This window comes from Megalops cyprinoides, chromosome 8, assembly GCF_013368585.1.
Source record: "Megalops cyprinoides isolate fMegCyp1 chromosome 8, fMegCyp1.pri, whole genome shotgun sequence".
Taxonomy (NCBI): Eukaryota; Metazoa; Chordata; class Actinopteri; order Elopiformes; family Megalopidae; genus Megalops; species Megalops cyprinoides.
Genome location: NC_050590.1, coordinates 8,348,809 through 8,370,628, shown reverse-complemented (window position 1 = coordinate 8,370,628; position 21,820 = coordinate 8,348,809). Strand labels below are relative to the sequence as shown.

General features: G+C 42.7%; 1 protein-coding gene across 8 annotated transcripts in view; it reads left to right on the top strand.

The window, feature by feature from the left end:
• The first annotated feature begins 8,335 nt into the window (after positions 1-8,335).
• The window catches only part of herc1 (HECT and RLD domain containing E3 ubiquitin protein ligase family member 1), a 62,136-nt gene continuing 48,651 nt past the window's right edge, over positions 8,336-21,820 (top strand). For 6 of the 8 annotated variants that reach the window (XM_036535268.1, XM_036535270.1, XM_036535265.1 and 3 more), the window contains exons 1-13: positions 8,336-8,565; positions 13,339-14,294; positions 14,542-14,637; positions 14,839-15,033; positions 15,641-15,952; positions 16,309-16,405; positions 16,502-16,645; positions 16,912-17,039; positions 18,955-19,099; positions 19,356-19,527; positions 19,971-20,105; positions 20,329-20,494; positions 20,942-21,067. In XM_036535268.1, the coding sequence (XP_036391161.1) occupies positions 13,365-14,294; positions 14,542-14,637; positions 14,839-15,033; positions 15,641-15,952; positions 16,309-16,405; positions 16,502-16,645; positions 16,912-17,039; positions 18,955-19,099; positions 19,356-19,527; positions 19,971-20,105; positions 20,329-20,494; positions 20,942-21,067 (2,646 nt within the window). In that variant the 5' untranslated portion in view covers positions 8,336-8,565; positions 13,339-13,364. Of the gene's footprint in view, positions 8,566-10,959; positions 11,023-13,159; positions 13,185-13,338; positions 14,295-14,541; positions 14,638-14,838; positions 15,034-15,640; positions 15,953-16,308; positions 16,406-16,501; positions 16,646-16,911; positions 17,040-18,954; positions 19,100-19,355; positions 19,528-19,970; positions 20,106-20,328; positions 20,495-20,941; positions 21,068-21,820 lie in introns of those variants that run through there. The other 2 variants (XM_036535263.1, XM_036535264.1) reach the window with 2 other exon arrangements.

Sequence of the window (21,820 nt, the reverse complement as noted above, 5' to 3'; positions counted from 1 at the left end):
TGTGTGTAGCACCAAAGCGTTTGTTTCACTGCAATGCAGTGTGTTACCAGCAGTGTAAAAAAAGTCATCAGCTGCATGCAAGTATGTCGGAGTTTAACACTCCTGTGCTAAACTCCTGTGATAAACATACCATTGATGATTAGAAAAATATTGTTGCATAAAGGGGGGGGGGGGAAAGCATATAAATAATTTAAAAAATCATTATTGGGTAAAAAAAAAAGACTAATAATGAAGAAGATTTGTAAAAAGTATCAATTTGCTTTTAAAGCGGGAATGTATCTGTACAGTCAACAGGGTATGGGAAGATATTTTGGCAATACACTAGTGCTTTTATTTTTCAAATAAATGTGAACAATATTGTAAATAGAGAAAAAAATTTCTAACCATCTTGTCAACGGAAATGGTATCTTGCCTAGAGGTTCTTTAGTTATTCATAAGCAAGTAGAATAGTCGATAGTCTTTTGGATTTTGTGCTAAAAGTTACTGTACTGTATATGTGGGTCTATCTGAACACGTGCTGAAGCACTGCATTTTATTCTCATGTACATATAGGTTTATCACTGCCTTTTATTTTTATTTTCCATTTCAATATCATCCAGTTTTGAAGTGGATAAAGTTAGGGCACGCGAGGGCAGTGACTCCAGACACCGAAAGGAGATATACTATGAATTGTGTTCTTCAAATACATGTGCATTGATAGTCCTTTCCTCTTCCTCTTCATTACTGTGAGCAAAGGGAGCGCTAGACTAACTTTGTTTTCCCGTATGTTGGAATGGAACTGTTAAGGACATGTAATTGCCGTGGCCTGAAAACAGGGGAGGAAAAAAACAGAGTGGTAAACAGATAAGTGCAGTTTCCCCTTAGAGGAGCCCTCCTCCCGGTAACCTCCCAGCTCTGCAGTTGCGCGGCGGAGTGAACATGAGAGATAAGGACAACGCCGACCATGTCATGTGTCAGTCTGTTTGTGTATCCGCTCAAGAAGGAAACATGCTGACAGTCTTCCTCCTGGAATGCATGTGTATTTCTGCTGCCGCACGTGAGGAGCACGGATTTACTGGAAGAGGTCACTGAAACTCTGGGGAGGTTGGGGGGGGAGGTGGGGGGGGGGTACAGTGAGGTGGGGGTCAGGAGGGGTTTGGGGTGTGGGTCAGTCAGTCAGCCCACAAATTTTTTGAAAGCCTTGGCTTTGTATTGAGGAACTTGGATGTTTACTCTCATTTCACCCGAGTGTCATGTTCAAGGCCCACCATGATCTGTCGCACATTTTGACACCTCTTTTCTCATTCCTTTCACTGACAGCTTGATGATAAGTAATCTTTACACAAATCTCTGAAGGATTCTCTAGCTAATACATGTGGATTTAGCAGCAATCTTTCCTGACATGCCTGGACATTATTACATGATTTATGTATGAACATATTTGATTCAGTGTCAGCAGTTTCTGTGCTTCTTGAGGCCCAAGATAGCTTGTTGCACTTTAGCCTCTGCTTAAATTAAAATTCCCCTTTGCAAATCTGAGGCTCTCTCCCACTCATTTTCCCAGGTCCTTTGAAAGTTGTTCAGTGGAGTATAATGATCACGATACTGCAGACATCTGCTGCGTTGTGTTATCATTTCATGTCTTGTATTTCAGTTCCGGGAGAGTACATGTTTTAGCAGGAAAAAATGAAGAAAACGTTGAGAGGAATGAGGCGGTGTGTTTACATTTATGTCTGCGTGCTGTCAGTGTGCTGGTTCATCAGTGTTCTCCTAGTGTCGCCGTGTTCCGTGTTGTTTATTATGCACGATTGCACGTCCATACATTTAGTGCCTCTGCTCTTGTTCCCGAGGCCTTGCAAGGGTAAACTGGCTCACGCCGTTTCCTATTTACTGTTTATGTGTGTGTTCTGTTACATCAAGCATGCAACAGCATCTGACATGCAGATTCTCTTCGGAGTCTTTTTTTTTTTTTCCTCAATGTTGCTTGTTTTTGCTGATGTTTTAAAGTTTCTTTTTACGCACAGTTTTTAATATAAATTTTACATTTTAAGTTCTCAATTTGCCAAAACAGTTTTTGGAATTGTTCAATGTTGTTGTATACTGTTGAAAAACATACCAACATAAAATAAAACGACAAAATGTGCAAAGGCAACTTTTGCAAAACTGTACATTTTACATCTAAACATAAACAGAACTCAAATCCTCACATACACATCTTTAATCAAAGTACTAACTTCAAATGTTTCAATATTGCTAACAAAATAAGGTGACAAAATATTGATGACAAAATATTGGTGATTTTATTCTAATTTTGCATGGATCTATTTGTATTAAAATGCAATTAAACATAATTGACAGATATATTTTCTCTTTGCTGTTTGTGTGAAGGGAATGCAATTTGTTGAAAGCAGCAATAATTCATAAAGTGTTTTTGTTAAAGAAGTGACCTTGCATGGACGATGGTAATAATCACAGTATTTCATTGTGCATCATAAATAGTGACATTTGTTGATGATTACATGTGGTTACAAATAAAAGAATGTCTTGATGCATGGGTAATCTGACCATACTGTAAGAGTAGACTTTTGTATACCTTAAGAACATCATTTCCCTATTCAATCATCTTTTTCACTGTAATTTACAGCACTTTATTCATTAAAAATCTAATGACTTATGTCTCATGATTTTTATTTCTTTTTCAGAGTTTACAGTTTGGTCAAATGATTTAAAAACTGTGCTATTTTCTTTCATATCAAGGATTTCATGAAATACAAAAATACATATTACTTCAACACGTGGGAAAAGAGAAACAATATAACATGATGAATATTGTTCATTTACATTTCCTTTGCTTTGACAGTGAAGAGTGGTGAGCAGAGCTCTGAACACTTGGATAATGGATTGTCAGTTCAGAATGTACATGAAGACTGAACTACCTAATGGTAAATCTGCTGGCAAAACTGCAGTGCATGTAAATAAATAATAAATTTCACTATCTGTGAGCAGGTGCAGTGGTTTCAAGTTATTCCTTTTTTTAGGATGAGTGATTTTTGCCACAGTGGTCAGACAATTAAATGCTTGGGCAAGGCGACTTTTATTTTAGCTCTACTGAGCTGAAAGCCATTAGGGAGAGAAAGCTGGGCAGACACAGCTGGCTCACTGAAGATGAGGGCTACAGGAGACATCAGAGGGGAAGCAGTGAAAAAGCATGATCCCAGTTCCTGCACCCTGCATGACACAGCTGATTAGGGCATCATTATTATTATTTAAAAAAAAAAACATTTTTTGTAACAGTATTTTTAATCTAATTTTTAATCTGCATACTTTCTTTTTACATGAAAGAATTATATTCTTGTGAAGAGCAAAGGCTGTCTCAAAGATGTTTACTGTCCCTTCAATGGGCAATGTTTTTTGTATGCATGGAATTATATTATTTTCACAGTTTTAGCCACTTAATTATTGTTTCCTGTGCTTATCTGTATACTATATTTCATGATAGTTTTGTCTGAAATGCCCTTTCCGAGACACATGTGGATTACCGATCAGTGTCAGTTTCATGTTTTGTATGTTGCTAAGTTCTCTGCAGTCTTGTTCCTGTAATGGATAGCTTAGCGACAGCAAAGCCTCTGTCATCTAATACAATGGAGACCAAACAATAAAACTGACCCAGGCTAAACAGGACAGTGCCTGACGCTCTTGGTAGGTTTTTTTTTGAAGAGCTGAATCTTGTCAATATGTCTGTTGTATTTTGTATGTTCTTTTTTCAGCTACTTAGCCCACATACTCCTCTAATCCTCTATTATCCTTTGTCATAAGTCTTTGAGGCCTCAATCCTCATTTGCAGTTGGTTTTGTGCATGGGAGTAAATACAAAGCCTTCTGCTCAGAACCACAAACTTCACTGTCCAGCGTGGGACTTCTGCGTGTGAGAGAGAGGGAGAGAATCTAAAGAGGAAAAGCTAAGCATACAGTCATTTCAGCCCCTTCTGAATTTAAGGCAAAGTTTGGCTTTGAGTGGTGAATGTGTCCCGCGTTTTTGGTATAGCAGGTTGGACACCACACTGTTGCACTGTGGAGGGATAAAGATGTCATTTTTATATTTGATGCTCCTTTTTCTATCCTTCTGAAGCTAGGCCTGTCCCTTGACCTTTCAAATGCTGGTTTTTCACTCTCCATAGATACTGATCTTTACCCTAGATGTCTATGTAGTGCTGAGATTTTTGGTGAGACATATAGATAACTTGTAGGCGTTAAGTAATTCCCCTTACTTATAATGTTATGTGCAAATGTTCCGATATCAATATGCTGTACTAACCCTTCCTGGCTGGCCTGGTCACAGACTGGTTCGTGCCAGCAGACTGTCAGCATTGTTGGATATATGCACAGGGATTAGTCCTAGGTGCTGCCCAGGCAGTCTGACATTAGCTTGAGTTGCAGTTGCCTGTTCTTTGATGTATCGTTGTAAGAGCCTGGGTGGATGGTAACCCCACTGCAATATATTTTAAAGAGCTGGCAGTCTCTTAGGACCACAACCATAGCTCATACTGTAGACTGGCCATTTCCCAGGGCTGTGTTGTCAAAGTTCTGGTTGCACACTGTTGTCTGCACAGTGAGCGATGAGGTCATGTATGGAACTGACAGTCCTTTCCATGTGCACATTTAGGTTCAACATGACCTTTGTGCTGGCAAGGAGCAGGGAGCAAGGAGGGAGGTAGATCTCATACTCAGGGCACTGGTTCTCTAATTTGAAATTGACTTGGATAAACAGAATATTTGCTCATTTTTACATGTACCAAACTCAGTGCTATCTCATTTCATACCTGGCTTGCTGCAAGCAGGCAAGTGCCTATTATTTTTTCATCGTTCATAAATCATTACCGGTAGCCCTTGTAGTAATTGTCAGACACAGAAAAATGATAAATTACCCTATGGAACATGTAATACCCCTTTATTGAAGCGGCACGGGTCAGATCCCAGAAGAAGTGGGGCAATGGAAGACATCAGACGAGAAACGGTGAGTAAGCATGATCTCAGTTCCTGCATGCTGAAAGACACAGCTGATCAGAGCATCACTATTTGCTGAGCAGGTTACTTTTCTCTTGAGTCAAACATCCCTGTCTTATTCTCTGATTCTTTCAAAAAAAGAGGAGAAGTACAATGATGCCAGTGCTGTAAGTGAATGATGGACATGACAAAAAACTACATATACATATGTGTTTTGAAAACATTTTTTCAGCAGCTATTCAGTTTGTCTGACATGGCAAAACCTTGCACTGCACAGCAAGTCACTTTAGACAGAACACGAATTCATGCATCCTATTAAGCACACATCATCAATATTTATTAGTTAGACATTCAGTAATACTGCACCCCTCATGACTGTGCAGCCCTCCTGACACAACTCCAGAGCCAAGCTGGTGCGAAACTCACCGATTTACCTGGCTTTTGTGCTTACATTATGCTTTTTATTCTTTCAGTCATGCAACAATTTGATAACAACACAGACTTTAAAACCACACACTGGACTAACTCAGTGATCGCGGCTTTAGTGTGTAGCATTCTGGTATGTGATCTGGGAAGTGTGCATGAATGTAATTATTGACTGTCCTATGATTCTTTTTCCATCTTTGCTCTACAGTTCATATCTGCTATTGCAACCCGAATTCTATGTTTTCAGTGATCTTTTACGATACAAAAGCTCCCCCTGTTGGTTGGATTCAGAAATCCTTGCATAGCTCTCCAATGCAGGCACATCTTCTGTTGACAAAGCTTGTCTTGCAGATATATGACCTGTATTGCCTTGTCCTGACATGGTGAATTATGGATTGTTTGAGCTATATAATAATTAAAATCCCAAGTATATTTAAAAACAACATAAAATGAGTTATGTAAATTGAAGTCATCCTGCTAAGAAACAATTGGACTTTTAATCCAACAGGGGGCAGCATACACAGCACAATACAATAACTCCATAATCCCACAATGCATTGATATTGTTGGATTATATACTGCTATCAGGTTCATGTGCAAAAAAATATATCTAGAGAAATCCAACACATTTTACACTTCACAAGACAAGTTCAACAACCTTGTTAAAAGTTGCAACACAAATGTTTTAACTTATTAAATAGCAGAATTCTACTAAATCAATGTTATGTTGATGTCAGGAAATCAATTTCTGGGTTCAGTAACCAGGAGGCAAGCGTTGTATTGGCTCTGTGTGTTTGCCAGGGTTCTGTGGGAGTAACAATCGGTGTGCTACATTTACAAGGATTATTAGAATTTAGTCAACAACGTAATGCTTTCTACCATGAAGCATCAGTCTTCTACCCACTGGGAAATTTGAGACACATCCTGCAAATATTGTCTTGTGGCAAATAAAGAAGGAAAACAACAACATATTTAAAGAAGTTTCTGCATCTACTTCTTGGTGAGTGTTTGAATACCTCTGTTTCATATCCCTTTGTTGTACCCAGATAGATTGTTTTCAAGTATTTATTTTATAAATTTGACCAGCATGTACATCCTTTTATGCTAAACATAAATAATTTTGATATGCTATATTTTACACATAATAACATTACATTTGCTTATCCAGAGTTAGGCCTACTTACATACAGTAGCTTACAGTTTTTTTTTTTTATTATTTAATCCATTTAAACTGATATTTACTGAGTTGGTTAAATACCTTGCTCAAAGGTTCAGCATTTCCCCCTTGTGAGAATCAAACTGAAAACCTTTGGGCCACAAGACCTCCTTCTTGCTACTACCATTGTACTGGTGCCCTTTCATATAATGCATTTCATACTATAATAACAGACATGCAACATTGTTACGTCTGGTCTATGTAAGACCGAGGCATTAGACCTGTCAAAATGTTAGCTGAGTTAAAAACATACTTTTTGTCATTCTGTTTTGTATATTTCCTCAGCTGCCTAACCTCAATGCGCTCATTTCAGTGTCCCAGACAGCTCCGATCTCTCTCCCCCTCTGTCAGAGAGGTCTCAGGGCCTCTCGCCCTGTTGTTGCTCATTTCAGATAAGCATAAAGCTGTTTGTCTGCTGTACAAGGAAACTTGTGTGCGTCACAAGTTCACACTCAATTAGATTGGTCTGTTTATGAAACATACTGTATGATGTGCTTTATTCTGTGTGCAGTGGCGGGAAACATTCAAAAGAAATCCGCTGGCATTATCCCATTCACTTTTAAAGGCTTCAGGAGGTATTAAGAATAAGACAGGATATGACAGGATAAGGGAAAGGATAATTTCAACATTTCACAGGAATTAGTCATTTATCAAGTGACCAATAACTGGTTCAAATCCAAATTTAATTTACAATAGCGCCTGAATTTCAGAGAACCTATTTGTTTTTCTAAGCATTTGCATGGTCCTGCGGTTGGACAAACAGAAAGAGAGTGTACACATTTCTACGTCTCAGGTTTCATCTGCGTTTAATTTATAATTGTCAAAAATGTACAGTACATAAACGTATGAAAGGAGATTAGTCATCTTTTCAGATCAAAGAGGAACGCTATAAACCGCTACCACAAATAGTAAGAAAGACCTTCTCACAAGCAATATTCAGAACACTGATAATAATAAACAAAAGCAAAACGGACACAACAATTCAGCTTCACTCTGAATAAGCTATCCCGTGTGTTTTGCGATTCAACTATTAGGGCAGAAAAAGGCTTTTCATTGGCTGTGGTGCAGCAAATCTCACACTGTCACTTTCTGATTGACTCACCGGCTCGCTTCACTACACATATATAACATCAGCAGTGTGCGTTCTCTACCACAATCAGCAGAAGGTCACAATTGCAACCCTTATATTGATCTTTTTTCATTATGATAACAACTTCAGATTTTGAACTTGATGCATGCATTTTTTGTTTTCTTTTGTACGGGTGCAATTCCACGCACCGTTATTAGCCTATTATTTTTTCCTTTGATCTAACGACAGTAATAATTTAGACCCGCCTAATTAGAACAAAACTTGCAAACAGTGCATCATTTGCTCAATAACTGTCAGTCTTAAAAACATATCTGACCTGACTATCGTCGTTCTTTGACGATTAAAACAAATTGATATCGTACCAAAAACATCACCACTAACAACGATAATCATCATCCTCATCATAATCAAAATACATTCTAGAGAGAGCTACAGTGGTTTGTTAAGAATATAATTGCTGCAACTTGAGGTTTTCGGTGAGTAGCACGCTTTTTCCAGCTGCACTGCTTACCTGAACAGACTTTTACAGAATAAACACACAGGCAGACGTCACCGCGCCCGTCGTAGGGCTGGGGCTGGGGCTCGTGTAGGGGCAGGGACTCCAGTTTGACTGCGGTGGAAGTTAGCAGGAGCAGAAGGGAGGGAGCATGGGGAACCGTTGCTGACACTTACAGGATCTCGTTCCAAAAAAAAAAAAACGGGTGGACAGAAATACTCCTGTTATCTTTAACGAAGCACAGCAAATATTTAAAAAAAAACGGTGCTGGTAAACATGCAGGTGCATCAGCATTTGCAATTTGAACTGAAGTCCAATTGCGTATAGGTACGGCGGAGGCCATTGACAGTTGATGGTGAGTCTGGCTTCTCTCTTTTCTGAATCTATGCTGTATCGTTAAACGGCTGTAGCTAGGTGGCTAACGCTAGGCCTTCCATCCCCAGTCTAGAATAATCATTGCGCCGTCCATCTATTACTTTTACCTATGTTTTGCAGGGAGACAGAGGTGGTCCGCCCAGTATTGCTGGCTCCGGTCGCAGGAGAATATTTTCGGTTTCGTTAGCATGCCGTAGCCACTTAACTAGCTAAGCAGCTAACCACAGACAGTAGCTAGCTAACGCTAGCTAACTAGATTGCTGTGTCTGCAGTGGGAGATTCTTTGTGATAATGACATAGCTCACGTCAGCTAGCTAGCTAGCAGCCGTCCCGAACTTGCAGGTTGGTTAGCTCTGATATTTAGTTGTTTCTAACCTTTTTAGCAAATGTTAGCTACAGGACATTGTTGCAGTAGATACCATAAGCTGCCTATGACACCTGTCTAAATGATATTAGGTTGTTATCTAGGCAAATAGAAGTAGTGAGTTTGTGCTAGCTAGCCACTTTGGTCAACGTTAGTTGGCTAGCTAACCTTGTGAGAGCTTGCTAGCAGGGTAGGTGTATGTAGGATTTCGTCCGTTACGGTTACTGGCTAATACCAACAGCAAATTATAGCTTGTTATCCAGTTTACCTACATGACAGCCAGTTGTAAATTGGCATAATTCGCTCGTTGGCCAACAGTATTTTATGTTGAATCAAAATATAACTACATCACTGACGTAACGTTAGCCAACGTTAGCAAGCAAGCCAGTCATCTAGCCAGCGTTTAGCGGTCACTCATGTTTTTTATGCGTCATGATCAGTATTGTTATCGGTTCAGTTAATTAGTTATCTAATGTTAACTAGCTACTTAAATTCATTGCTTTTGCATTGGGGCATGCATGACCGTAGTATCAGTATGCGTCAGCTAGCTGGTAAGGGGTGTTTATTTCACTGTTGAATATAAACGTTTAGAACAGGGCTGTCTTGTGTCAGGGAAAGCAGTTGAAAAGCAGAAACTGGGGGATCTTGTAGATGTATCACTATTAAATGTGCGAATGTCGTACCCCAGCCTGTCTACCCTAATTGTTGGCTAGTTGTAGTGGCGGCTTGTAGACGGTTCCCACCCCAGCCTGCAACAATGTTGCTCAGCGTAGTGAGCAATGATGTTACGCAAACTGCTAACCAAAGACGGTAGTTATCTAGTTACCCTTAACTAACATCACTGCGGGGTGACGATGCTGTTGGGCTGGGTACTAGCTCCATTCAGCCATTCCGCCCGGCAGGTGGGATCTGTTTAATTTGAAGCTTAATGATAAAAATGTCTGTAACTATAACACTGTGCGTGGAAAATAGCTAGCTAACAGGCTAACTACCTAGGTAACTTGAGTGCTGGCAGAATGTCTCACAATGGCGAGTTCATCGACAGGGTCTTGTAGTCGCATGGCAGAGAAAAGCCAAAGACGTTATTATTTCGCTTACTGGAGCGAAAACACCCCGTTATTTTTAATTTCTAGGTAAGGGGGTTCTTGCATTTAACCAAGTGAGAATGGAAAAACCAAGTAAATTCGTTTGTGAATGCAAATGTCTAGCTAGATGCCTGTTTTGAATGGAGATGATAATATAGAATCATCTTCAGATACCTTAATCATCAATGTAATGTAATCATCTATAGGCTGCCCTTCTTACTCTCTTAAAGGAGTGAAAATAACAAATGAAATAGTTGTGTAACTTGTTAACTACAGTACATTATGAACTTTGTCCAGATTAAATTCTGATGAGGATTTTTCTCACACCATTCTTTGTCCCTGAATAGTTGCAGTACATTCCTGTAATGAAATGTCAGTGGAATAAGTTATGAAATAGCTGTTTGCAGGTACTGGGGGGGGGGGGGGGGGGGGGGGAGGGGAGGGGATTGGCTATTCTTTGTTGAAAAGCATACATTTTTTTGTATTGATAATTAATTTGCTGTGGTAAAAAAATAAAAAAAACATATCACCACAAATTTAAATATTTTAATATTACCCTTATGCCTAGAGTTAATTTCAGTCTGAATAAAGACATTGGTTTACACTTTAATGAATGGTGAAACAATGGTTTCGATTCTTCAGTCTGAATACTGGAATTGCAAAAGAAGACCTGCATAGCTAAAACTGTGTCAAGTAGATAAAACAGGTGAATAATCAGGTTTGAACGTATATGTTAATATTTAACAGTACAGTGATGATGTAATCATGCCTGTCTTTCAGAATCTGTACCTTACCAAGTAGGGGGAAATGCTTATTGGTTCAAGAACTTTCTTTAAAACAGGTGATAGTATGTTTGAGTAATACTGAAGAAAAGAGCACAGAAACCTCTTGGGTTCATTTGGAATGATCACATCTGTCTAGGCGTCCGGGGTCTGGTGGGTTTCATTAAACGAAATCCTTTGGCAGAAGAGGCTGAACATGATGCAAGGTAGTCACATCTGTTTCATCTGCATTATTGTCTATTTTATAATCATGCCGAGTTTATGTCGCTGCTACGGTACATATTATATGACAGAAAATGGTTAAACCTGTGATCCCCGTAAAATTTGCTTAAAAGGAGAAGTAGCTTGAAAACCTGTTAGTTGCAGTGCTTACATAACTAGGTCAGTAGTGAAACTTAATTTGAAAACTGCCTTTCCCTCTCTTTTTTTTCAATTCACTTTCAGTTTACCTGTGCATTTACTGAGCTATGTCATGATTTTGAGCAGATTTTGATGATTTCGAAGAGTGTTTCTGTTGCATCTTTGACACTGTCAATTGAAGCAGTCACCCGGATGCCCTTATTGCTGTGACGCTTTGAATTGTAAAAAGTGAGGTCATCCTTTCCCCTGTAGTCTTCCTGATTTTATTTGGTCTTAGAAGGAGGGAGTTTATACATGGCATTGGTAGAACATTAAAACAACTACGCATTTTTTTGGTTTGCTTCTTCTAAGAGTACCAGCACCAGAGACGACAGTGTACAGCACAGACAGAGTGACGGACTGAATGAGTGGCCACCGCAACAATGACATTTTGCTATTAGACGCCCTAGAGGGCGAAAACCGCATGGGAGGAGTCAAGGCCAATTTGAAGAGGGCCTGTTCAGCCCTTTTTCTACTTGTTTCAGCCACACAATATGATGCATACATAATCTGACCAAAGCGGAAAAGATGTGGTTGTGACTAACATACTGCATCTGTGTCACGCAAGTTCACCTTTTCCTATCAGTCAAAGAACACTTGAATTAATATTTAATAGCCCAACTCTCTGTAACCTGTAAGTCTCAGTCGGTACAAGTATAACAAGAAAATGTTATCATAAACTATTGACAAATGAAGCTTGGTTTAAGAATTTTTCCCTCTATGCTACATATGTTTATCTGTTTATTCAATCCAGTAGTTTATGATTTCTAAAATACCAGATATTGAGGATCAGCATAAATGTTCTGTGTAACCTGGTCAGCTATGTTCCTTTAATGATCTGCCAAAAATAGTGGGAGACCTCGCCATGGGAGAATTGCAATTGATATGAATTTAAATTCTGTGAATGGGAGCACAAAAATTGGCAAAATAGCAATTTTAATCTGTTCTTTTTTCTTTGCATTCAGAATTATTCAGCTGGGTGTTGTGGCAAGATAATGTTTTATAGATAAAGCTTTAATGAAGCTTTCATTTTCTAGATGGTTTTTCCCTAATGAACAGTGGTATGCAACTCCACAGCATAAAATAACATCTTACTCAGTGTGAAAGTCAGTAAAGTCCTGGACTAGCCTCAGCAGCAAATATCCAGTTGATGTATCCAGTACTTTGAACGTTTTGAAAGATTTTTTTCCAATGTGCATATACCTATCTCACAGTAAGGCTGAATCTTGGCTTATAGTCTTGGCCCACTCAGTGGTTGTGTTTAATGTGTAGATTTCCCCTTCACCTCTTTAAGGTGGTCATCATTTTGTCTTACATTGACTACGGAAGGCCCAGGATGCCGTTGGCAAGGTGTAAAGGGTTAGAAAATAATGGCTCTGAAAAGGCTGGTACCAAGACTGTTTTCAGCCCTATCCAAATGTCTGTTGAGTCTTTAAGCTTTAGTAATAGACACATGAGTCTATCTTTGTTGTTGCGGTGGTTGTAATTAGCCTACAAATTAAGGGAGCACTATTGTGTGTTGTCTGATATAGACAGTGCCTAACAGAAGGGAAACTTTGTGCACCAGCCACAGATTATTTAGAGCAACTTGTTTGCTGGTAACAGACAACAACCTGCATGAAAATTATGTCCTTGGCCTTCATGCTGCTCTGTAGGACAGGATACAAACTCATGTTAGACCAGTATGGTGCTGGAGGTGTGTTAAAAAGTTTGTTATTTACTGACCCGAGACAGATATGTAAAGCAGGTGTACAGCTGTTCAGTTCAGCCAAGGTTTTGAACTGTTTTAACGGGCTTGAATCTGTAAGGTGCATTTCCTTAGTTGCTGCACAAAAAAATTGTATCCCACAGTGCTTAAAATGTTCCCGAGCAATTTATTGCAAAAATAAATGTGTCAACATGACAAATACCATGTAGGTCAAAATGTTTTTTTTTTTTTTGCAGTGAAACACTCGGGAGCTTGAAAACAGTATGTGGGTACATTATTATTATTATTTTTCCCTCTATATTAGTTATTTTGTTATCTGGCACATGTACCAATTGCACTGTTTTTCCCCCCTCTTTACCTTCACTGTTTAACTGTGGTTTCATAGTAAAGCATCCCGCCCCTGCTCTCTCCTCAGGACTGATGGCGCCTGAGTGACATGCCATGGCCCTGATGATCCCCCCAGTGAAGCTTAAATGGCTGGAGCACCTCAACAGCTCGTGGATCACAGAGGACAGCGAGTCCATCGCCACGCGGGAGGGCGTGTCTGTGCTCCACTCCAAACTGCTGGCCAACAAAGAGGTGGTGCTGCTGCCCCAGCAAGTGCTGTGCCTCAAGGGCCCCCAGCTGCCAGACTTTGAGCGCGAGTCCCTCTCCAGCGATGAGCAGGAGCACTACCTGGACGCCCTCCTGGGCAGCCAGCTGGCCCTGGCGAAGATGGTGTGCTCCGACTCGCCCTTCGCCGCCGCCCTGCGCAAGAGGCTGCTGGTGCTGCAGCGCATCTTCTACGCGCTGTCCAACAAGTACCACGACAAGGGCAAGGTGAAGCAGCAGCAGCACTCTCCGGAAAACAACTCCGGCTCGGCCGACCTGCACTCGGTGAGCGAGAGGCCGCGCTCCAGCACCGACGCGCTGATCGAGATGGGCGTGCGCACGGGCCTCAGCCTGCTCTTTGCCCTCCTGCGTCAGAGCTGGATGATGCCGCCCCCGGGGCCGGGCCTCAACCTGTGCAACGACGTCATCCACACTGCCATAGACGTGGTCAGCTCCCTGCCGCCCCTGTCTCTGGCCAACGAGAGCAAGATCCCCCCCATGGGCTTGGACTGCCTGGCTCAGGTGACCACCTTCCTGAAGGGCGTGACCATGCCGAACTCCGGGGCGGATATCCTCGGGCGGAGGCTGGCGTCCGAGCTGCTCCTGGGCCTGGCCGCTCAGAGGGGCTCACTGCGCTACCTCCTGGAGTGGATAGAGATGGCTCTGGCCGCTTCGGCAGTCGTCAGCGCCATGGAGAAGAGCAAGACGCCCCTGAACCAGGAGGGGCTCATCGGCTACGACTGCTTCATGAATATCTTAATGCAGATGCGCCGCTCCCTGGTAATTATTTCAAGGGGCATCTTGCATGTCATTTATAATTGAGTTCCGGCGTTTGGCACGCTTGATCCATTTCCCGTTGGTTTCTTTAAGTGAGTGCCACAGACTCCGAGCATCTGTGATGAAATTATAATGAAGCTGATCCTTCCGATGCCCCTTTGTGACAGATGCACGGAAGCTGATGGGTCTGATCTTCTGCAGTCTCTTTCGTTGTTTTGAACCTGCCTGTTGTCTCTTTCTCCTTCCCCAGGGGTCCTCAGCGGACCGGAGTCAGTGGAGAGAACCCAAACGGACAGCTGATGGGCTCTGCTCATTGTATGAAGCTGCACTCTGCCTGTTTGAAGAGGTAATACACTATTCCCACATCAATAAACAGCGTCAATAAACCCTTAGTCTAATGTATAGACTCTTGTGTCTGGACTGTAGTCATAGAAACGGGTGCAGATATCGCTTTTGATGTGGACCAATTCCATTATTATATCGTAGTGCAAATGTATGCGTGTCAGACCTGTACTAAAACGTCTGTTTTGGGTGGTGGGTTAAAAAGGTTTGCAGAATGGCATCAGACTACTCCAGAACCTGTGCCAGTCCGGATAGCATCCAAACAGGAGAGGCGCCCATGGTGTCGGAGACATGCGAGGTCTATGTCTGGGGCAGCAACAGCAGCCATCAGCTGGTGGAGGGCACCCAGGAAAAGATCCTGCAGCCAAAACTGGCACCAAGCTTCGCCGATGCCCAGACGGTAAGGGGAAGAATCTTACTCTGATTGGTCAGTTTTAATACTAATAAAAGCAATGCCCTGTAAGTCACCCTGCACAGGGGCTTCTGACAAACAAATTAACATTCCAAGTATGGCCCGATGAAGTAGGAGACATGTCGGGACATATGGGAAATGTAAAATGTGTGCAGTGTTCTTCCTCTTGACTTTTTATTAAAATGTAGATCATGAAAAAAAATAAAACATTTTTTTCTGCAATGAAATGTTAACCTGCTCTTCTGTCGCGGTCAGCCTCTGCTCCAGCAGGCTGTGTGGATGGCTGTTCAGGCTGGTTTTCCCCCGTTACACAATCATGTTGATCTTTGTTGATAATGGCAAGGGCGTGAATAATGCATTGCTGCAGCCCTTCTGCTGTCTCCGCGGACTATGCCATGCATTGTGCTGACTCTTTCATGGCAAACTGGGCTTGCATAAACCGATGAAGTTATTTTTAAATGCACCACACTGTAGTTTACAACTTGCTAACTCTGGTTGTGCTGAATCATTTCTGTTTAATGGCACCGAAGATGGCTGCAGTTGTCTGATTGGTTGCCTCTGACCGCTGCTCATCCCTGGCTTTTGCACCCATCAGATTGAGGCCGGGCAGTACTGCACCTTCGTCATCTCCTCTGACGGGTCGGTCCGGGCCTGTGGAAAGGGAAGCTACGGAAGGCTAGGTTTGGGCGACTCCAACAACCAGTCCACTCTGAAGAAGCTGACCTTTGAACCCCACCGAGCCATCAAGAAAGTGTCATCCTCCAAAGGCTCAGATGGCCACACCCTGGCCTTCACGACCGAGGGCGAGGTGTTTAGCTGGGGTGATGGGGACTACGGCAAGCTGGGCCATGGGAACAGCTCCACGCAGAAATACCCGAAACTCATCCAAGGCCCCCTCCAAGGAAAGGTGTGTCCCTGACAACCGGAATAATACCACTGATCTCTGCTTTGAAGTGTTGCGTAGTTTGTAAGACTTCTGACTCTTAAGTGGCTTTATCTGCGTAAGAGACATTAAGAATGTAAAAACTCTGCATACTGTAGTGTGTGGAATATGTGAGGCAAAAGATGAATTTCAAACCAGTTTTATTTACTCTTTACTGTTTTCTCAAGCTTCACTTGTTAGTTGTTTGTTAGTGGTTGATTTTTTTTTTCTAATGATCGCGCAGTGCAGTTGCTCTGCACAATTTGCCTGTGTTGCTCACTTGCAGTTGCTCATTCGGTGTTGTGTGCTTGTGGTTACACCTGTGCCGCTGTGCTGTGCAGGTGGTGGTGTGCGTGTCTGCGGGGTACAGGCACAGCGCTGCCGTCAGCGAGGACGGAGAGCTCTACACGTGGGGGGAGGGAGATTTCGGAAGACTAGGTAATTTCAGGCACTTTCGTTTGTCCCATCTTAATACTTTCTTGCAAGCCCCATGGGTAGATTGACGTTTGTAACGATGCCTCTGCCAATGCGTAGGTCACGGAGACAGCAACAGCAGAAACATTCCTACTCTGGTGAAAGACATCAGCAATGTTGGAGAGGTGTCTTGTGGGAGCTCCCACACCATTGCACTGTCGAAAGATGGCCGCACAGTTTGGTCCTTTGGTGGAGGAGACAACGGTGAGCAGGGGCAAATTTGCACTAATAATGATCTTTCACTGAAAAGTACTGTACTGTACTGTTAGCATTAACTATTCAGTCTAGACTCAAAGCAAACATGCTTTGCTCACAACTAAGTAAATTAGTTTTAAAAAAATGGTTGTTTTTCATTTAATTTTTTGTTTATTTTAGTAACTGCTGGCTGTTCAATGTGCACATTCAAAGTTAAGGATTGAATGAGGAATGGGTGTGAGCCCTAATGCATTTTCCTCTATTTAACCCTTCAGGGAAGCTTGGCCATGGGGACACAAACAGAGTGTACAAGCCCAAAGTTGTGGAGGCCTTGCAGGGCATGTTTATTCGTAAGGTGTGCGCAGGGAGCCAGTCCTCCTTGGCGCTCACCTCCACAGGACAGGTATGGTTGCTTTGCTCTGGGTGGAGAAACTGTCAGAGTCTGAGTTACAAAGCAGCTTTAACCAGAAATGCTGCTTCACTGATCAAGATTTTCAAGTCGTTTTGCTTATCAAGAGCTGTTGTCATACCGTATTGACAAATCGCCACGTATCTAGAATAGGGGTGAAACAGTATGATAATTAGTTATAAGTATGTGATCATTCTCCCAAATAATATCATGATTATCAATATGTTACAGTATCATCCATAACTTTTTTATTACAAGGTAATTACTTAAAATGTATTTTAGTCGGTTTAGGTTACATTTCTTTTAGGGCATTTTTATTGCTTAATTGGTGTCTGATGACATAGCTGGATTGAACCCAGATCCTATAGGTCACATATGTGTTGGAAAGTGTGAGGAATCTTCTGTATGAAAAGAACTGGCAACTGAACTTGCGCAGTAGCTTCAAATCAAACTACTAGTGACATTTCAACAGCTGACAGTATGGGGAAACAAAGTCTTCAGTTTTAACCGAACGCGACGCGAAATTTACGAGCGACCCGAATGCGTGAAAAGTCAATGGCAGGAGGCGAATAGGCAGAGTTAATCGCAGCGAAACTGCGAGCGGCGTGAAATGGGCAAAATGAGTGTTTGCTTGAGTTAAAAAATGTTCAACTCAAGCAAAAACTTCGCCTGGCGAAAGCCAATCACCTTTAAGTAGGGCTAGAAGCCATGCCCCCTTTCCAGAAATCTGAGGCTGATTGGTATTGTCCATTAGCTGAGGTTTCAAAACTTGGACCCATTGTTGTGTTGACTGTTAACTTTGAAACTTTAGAGAAACATTACTTCTTAAAAAAGAGAGTTCACAAGAAATGACAAACTGCTCGTGTGCGGTATTTATATATGCTAATTAACTAGCTAGCTAGCAAGGCAAGATAACTTAGCTGTCTTCTATTGTGTCTAGCAAACTTGCTAGCAGCGTTGGTGTAGTCAAAAATGCTTGCTGTGATGTGGCGCGAAATTTGCTTGTTTATTTTTCAGGCAAGCGATCAAACCCGCACAAGGAAAGCGAAGCTAAATTTCGCATTGCATTCGGTTACAACACACCTTTAGTCCACTGTCCACTTTAGTCCATGGAACTGTGTTCCATTGTCTTATCTAGTTCTGTTATAGGTCTATATGATATTCTTATGTTACATCTATAGTATATTTTTGAGAGATACACGCAGAAACCTGGTTGTGTGATGTCATTATGCATCATGGTGTACTGTGTGGTGTTTAATGTTACTGTTTCATAATGCAATATTTAAGTATATTGTCATATTGGGGTACAGTTTCACCCTAAATCTAGAGTACATTATGAATGTATCTAACAAAAAAAAAAACTTGGAACGGAAAGAAACAATTGCATAATAGTGAGGGAACCATTCATTAGCCCGCTGAGCTCTGCTGCCAGAGCTGTGCAGTGTAGAGCTCTGTCAGAGCATATTCACCTGCTACCACATGTGACATTGCTGCTGAGCTGGTGGGCTCTGTAGCTGTGCCTTATCTCCTGGGAGACAGAACTGGAGAGAGGGATTTGGAGAAAGACTTGGGGGCGTGCAACTTCCTGTCTGCCTCTAATCATCTGGTTACCAGAACTCCCATTCCGCCAGCCCGGGCAGGGAGGAATTCCTTTCTAAATATCTCGCAGGAATGCACCCCACTAAAAGCTCCATGTTTTCAGCCACATTTGGAAATCATAAATTACAGTGGTAAATGTATAGCCTTTTGTGTTTTGCGTGTAAGTCAGAGCTGTCGGTCGTATCGGCTGCTTTGCGTCGTGAATGATTTCATTCAGCCGGCCAGCTCTGTATTGTGAAGCAGGCTGTTGCTGTCGGGTGTGGTGAGGTGTGCAGTGAAGGAGGCCCATGTCGTGCTGTCTTCACCGCAGGTTTACGCATGGGGCTGTGGGGCATGCCTAGGGTGCGGCTCCTCTGAAGCCACTGCGCTCAGACCAAAGCTGATTGAAGAACTGGCCACCACAAGAGTGGTGGACATCTCCATTGGTGACAGCCACTGCCTGGCTCTGTCACATGGTAAGTTCCACCGTCCAGCTATTCAGCCATCACACACAAAGGACCAAGGAGTACTGAATTCTGTCACCTGCTTGTTTCAAAGGGCTGCCAAATCCATGAATCTCACACTCAGGCGAAAGCCACAATGCACGACTGGTTCTCTGGGGCCTGTTACTCCAAAGGACCTGGATGAGCTTGTTTGGTTAAATTTTATAGGAGATGTTTGACATTCCTGTCGCTGGTTATCAGAAATGTGACCTGTCTTGTTTGACTGCAGACAACGAGGTGTACGCCTGGGGTAACAACTCCATGGGACAGTGCGGCCAGGGTAATTCCACCGGGCCCATCACAAAACCCAAGAAGGTCATTGGCCTGGATGGGGTTGCCATCCAGCAGATTTCTGCAGGCACCTCCCACAGCCTGGCCTGGACCGCCCTGCCCCGGGACAGGTGAGTGATGGAATTTGGACCCCGGGGGGTTTAAAGGGGTCAGGGTGGGTGAGGGCAGTCAGGATGCCTGGTTTTGCTAGAGGCACTGCTGTTGTACTGCTGTGTAAGGGAGGCACTCTCATCAGCTGGACAGAAAGCCCAGCTGCATAACTGAACTGTTGAGCATGAGGTATAAAATGTATGTTTGCTAGGCAGCACAAACGGGAACAGTTGAAAAAACAACATGCAAACAGTTGTCTTTAAATACCTCTGCGAGTGCTGTCCACAGCTGTGACAACTGTTGTTGTTGCTGAAAAGGTTAGGCGGTTGTTCAGAGACAGGGTAAAAGTGCTTGGCTCTTTTTTGAACAGACGTTCTGTTTACCAGACATAGAAGGCAATGCATGCTGTGTTTATACTTTCAAAGAGAGGTTCCAGACCTGTACTGTGTTCTTCCTTCAAAAGGCAAGTCGTAGCATGGCATCGTCCCTACTGTGTGGATTTAGAAGAAAGCACTTTCTCGCATCTTCGCTCCTTCCTGGAACGGTACTGCGATGGCATCAACAGTGAGGTGCCCCCTCTCCCCTTCCCCTCATCAAGGTAGGCCTGAGCCAGGTGACCTTTTCAGTGATGGCCTGTGAATTTCCAGATCACCTTGGTAACCATACTGCTTCTTCTTAGTGAAGCATCAGTGGCCGAGTCGCTTCACGTGTGGAGGAAAAGACCACATCAACCATTGCTTTCTATTCAGCTGAATCAATAGTTGGCTTTATACTGCAGGTGAATATGAGACTCATTTTGATCACCCTCTGTATTTATACAGGGAGCATCATAACTTCCTCAAGCTGTGTCTGAAACTCCTGTCGAATCACCTGGCTCTGGCCCTTGCTGGAGGCGTGGCCACCAGCATCCTGGGTCGCCAGGCGAGGCCTCTGAGAAACCTGCTTTTCCGCCTCATGGACTCCTCTGTGCCAGACGAGATCCAAGAGGTGGGTCTGCATGAAGGGGCCTCCTCATCTGTTGCTGTGGTCATTACAGCTATGTTGAGACTGATATGTAACCCCTGCATGAACTCAAGTACTAGTGGAAATTATGCTTAGGGGCACCTAGACTGATTCTCTGAAATGCATTAACGCTGGGAATATTTTTGGTTTGGCACATTTGTCACTCCTTTGTAAGGGTCATCCAAAGGGTGTGCGCTCGACACTATACCACAAACCTGATTAATTTTCAAGTGCTTATTTCCTTTTTTTGACAGTGAGCTAACAAGTACTGTGAAGTACCCAATTAGCTATGTATTAAACAACAGTAAGGTCTAGCGTTTGCAGAGAATGCGAGGTGAGGTGCGTTTCGGATGCAGCTGCTGTTGATCTCCAGAGGAGGACGCCGAGCACTGATTTGCACCCGCCGGCGCCGTTGTGCGGTTGTTGTTTTAGGCTGTTATAGAGACGCTGTCGGTGGGAGCCACCATGCTGCTGCCCCCCTTGCGAGAGAGAATGGAGCTGCTGCACTCCCTGCTCCCCCAGGGGCCTGACAGATGGGAGAGCTTATCCAAAGGACAGGTACCGCACGCTGTTACTGTGTTACTACTAATGGAATTGCATACATCCATGCTACAGCTGGGATAAAGATAAAAAAACAGAAAGTGATGGTTGTTGTTCTACCCACACAGCACTTCCACGTCTTCCCGCGGGCATTCTAAGTGTGGCATATAGTCACCTGTAGAGAGGTGTATTTTTATCTTAATGTCCTTGAGGAAGCAATCAGCCCTGTGATCTATAGTGTACTGGCTGTAGATCTGAAGGAATTATCACAGTGTAGTTTTTTCCCCGTCTTCTCAGTGATGTAGTCCAAGTTGGTTGTGGTATGATGTGAATTCTGAACTGTCAGTGCTTCAGTTTGTGGCAAAATTTCACTTTGTCCACAGTAACAAGGTGTTGAAAGCTATTGTTCATCTGCACCGTGTGACCCATGGCCTCTCTATTGTCAAAGGAGCTGCACAGCTGTGAACAGGAAACCGCTGGAATAGACATGAGGGTCTTCCTTTTTTTAACGTTAAATGTCCTGCGTTGCAGCTAGAATTTTTTCACTCTAGTACTTTTTCGAATGTTGAAATTTATTGCAGAAGGCAGTGCTTTGTCATCATTTCTTTTTTTGTTATTACTGCCCGTTTATACTGTATGTTTCACATGCTACAAAGTAGCTTACCATACCTCACAGCATAATTTGTTGTCCTACTTATGGCAGTGTTTCCCCTACCATTTTACAAGCTAGGTGACTTGCAGGTCTAAGAAAAGATCCCTCTGGGCCTGTAA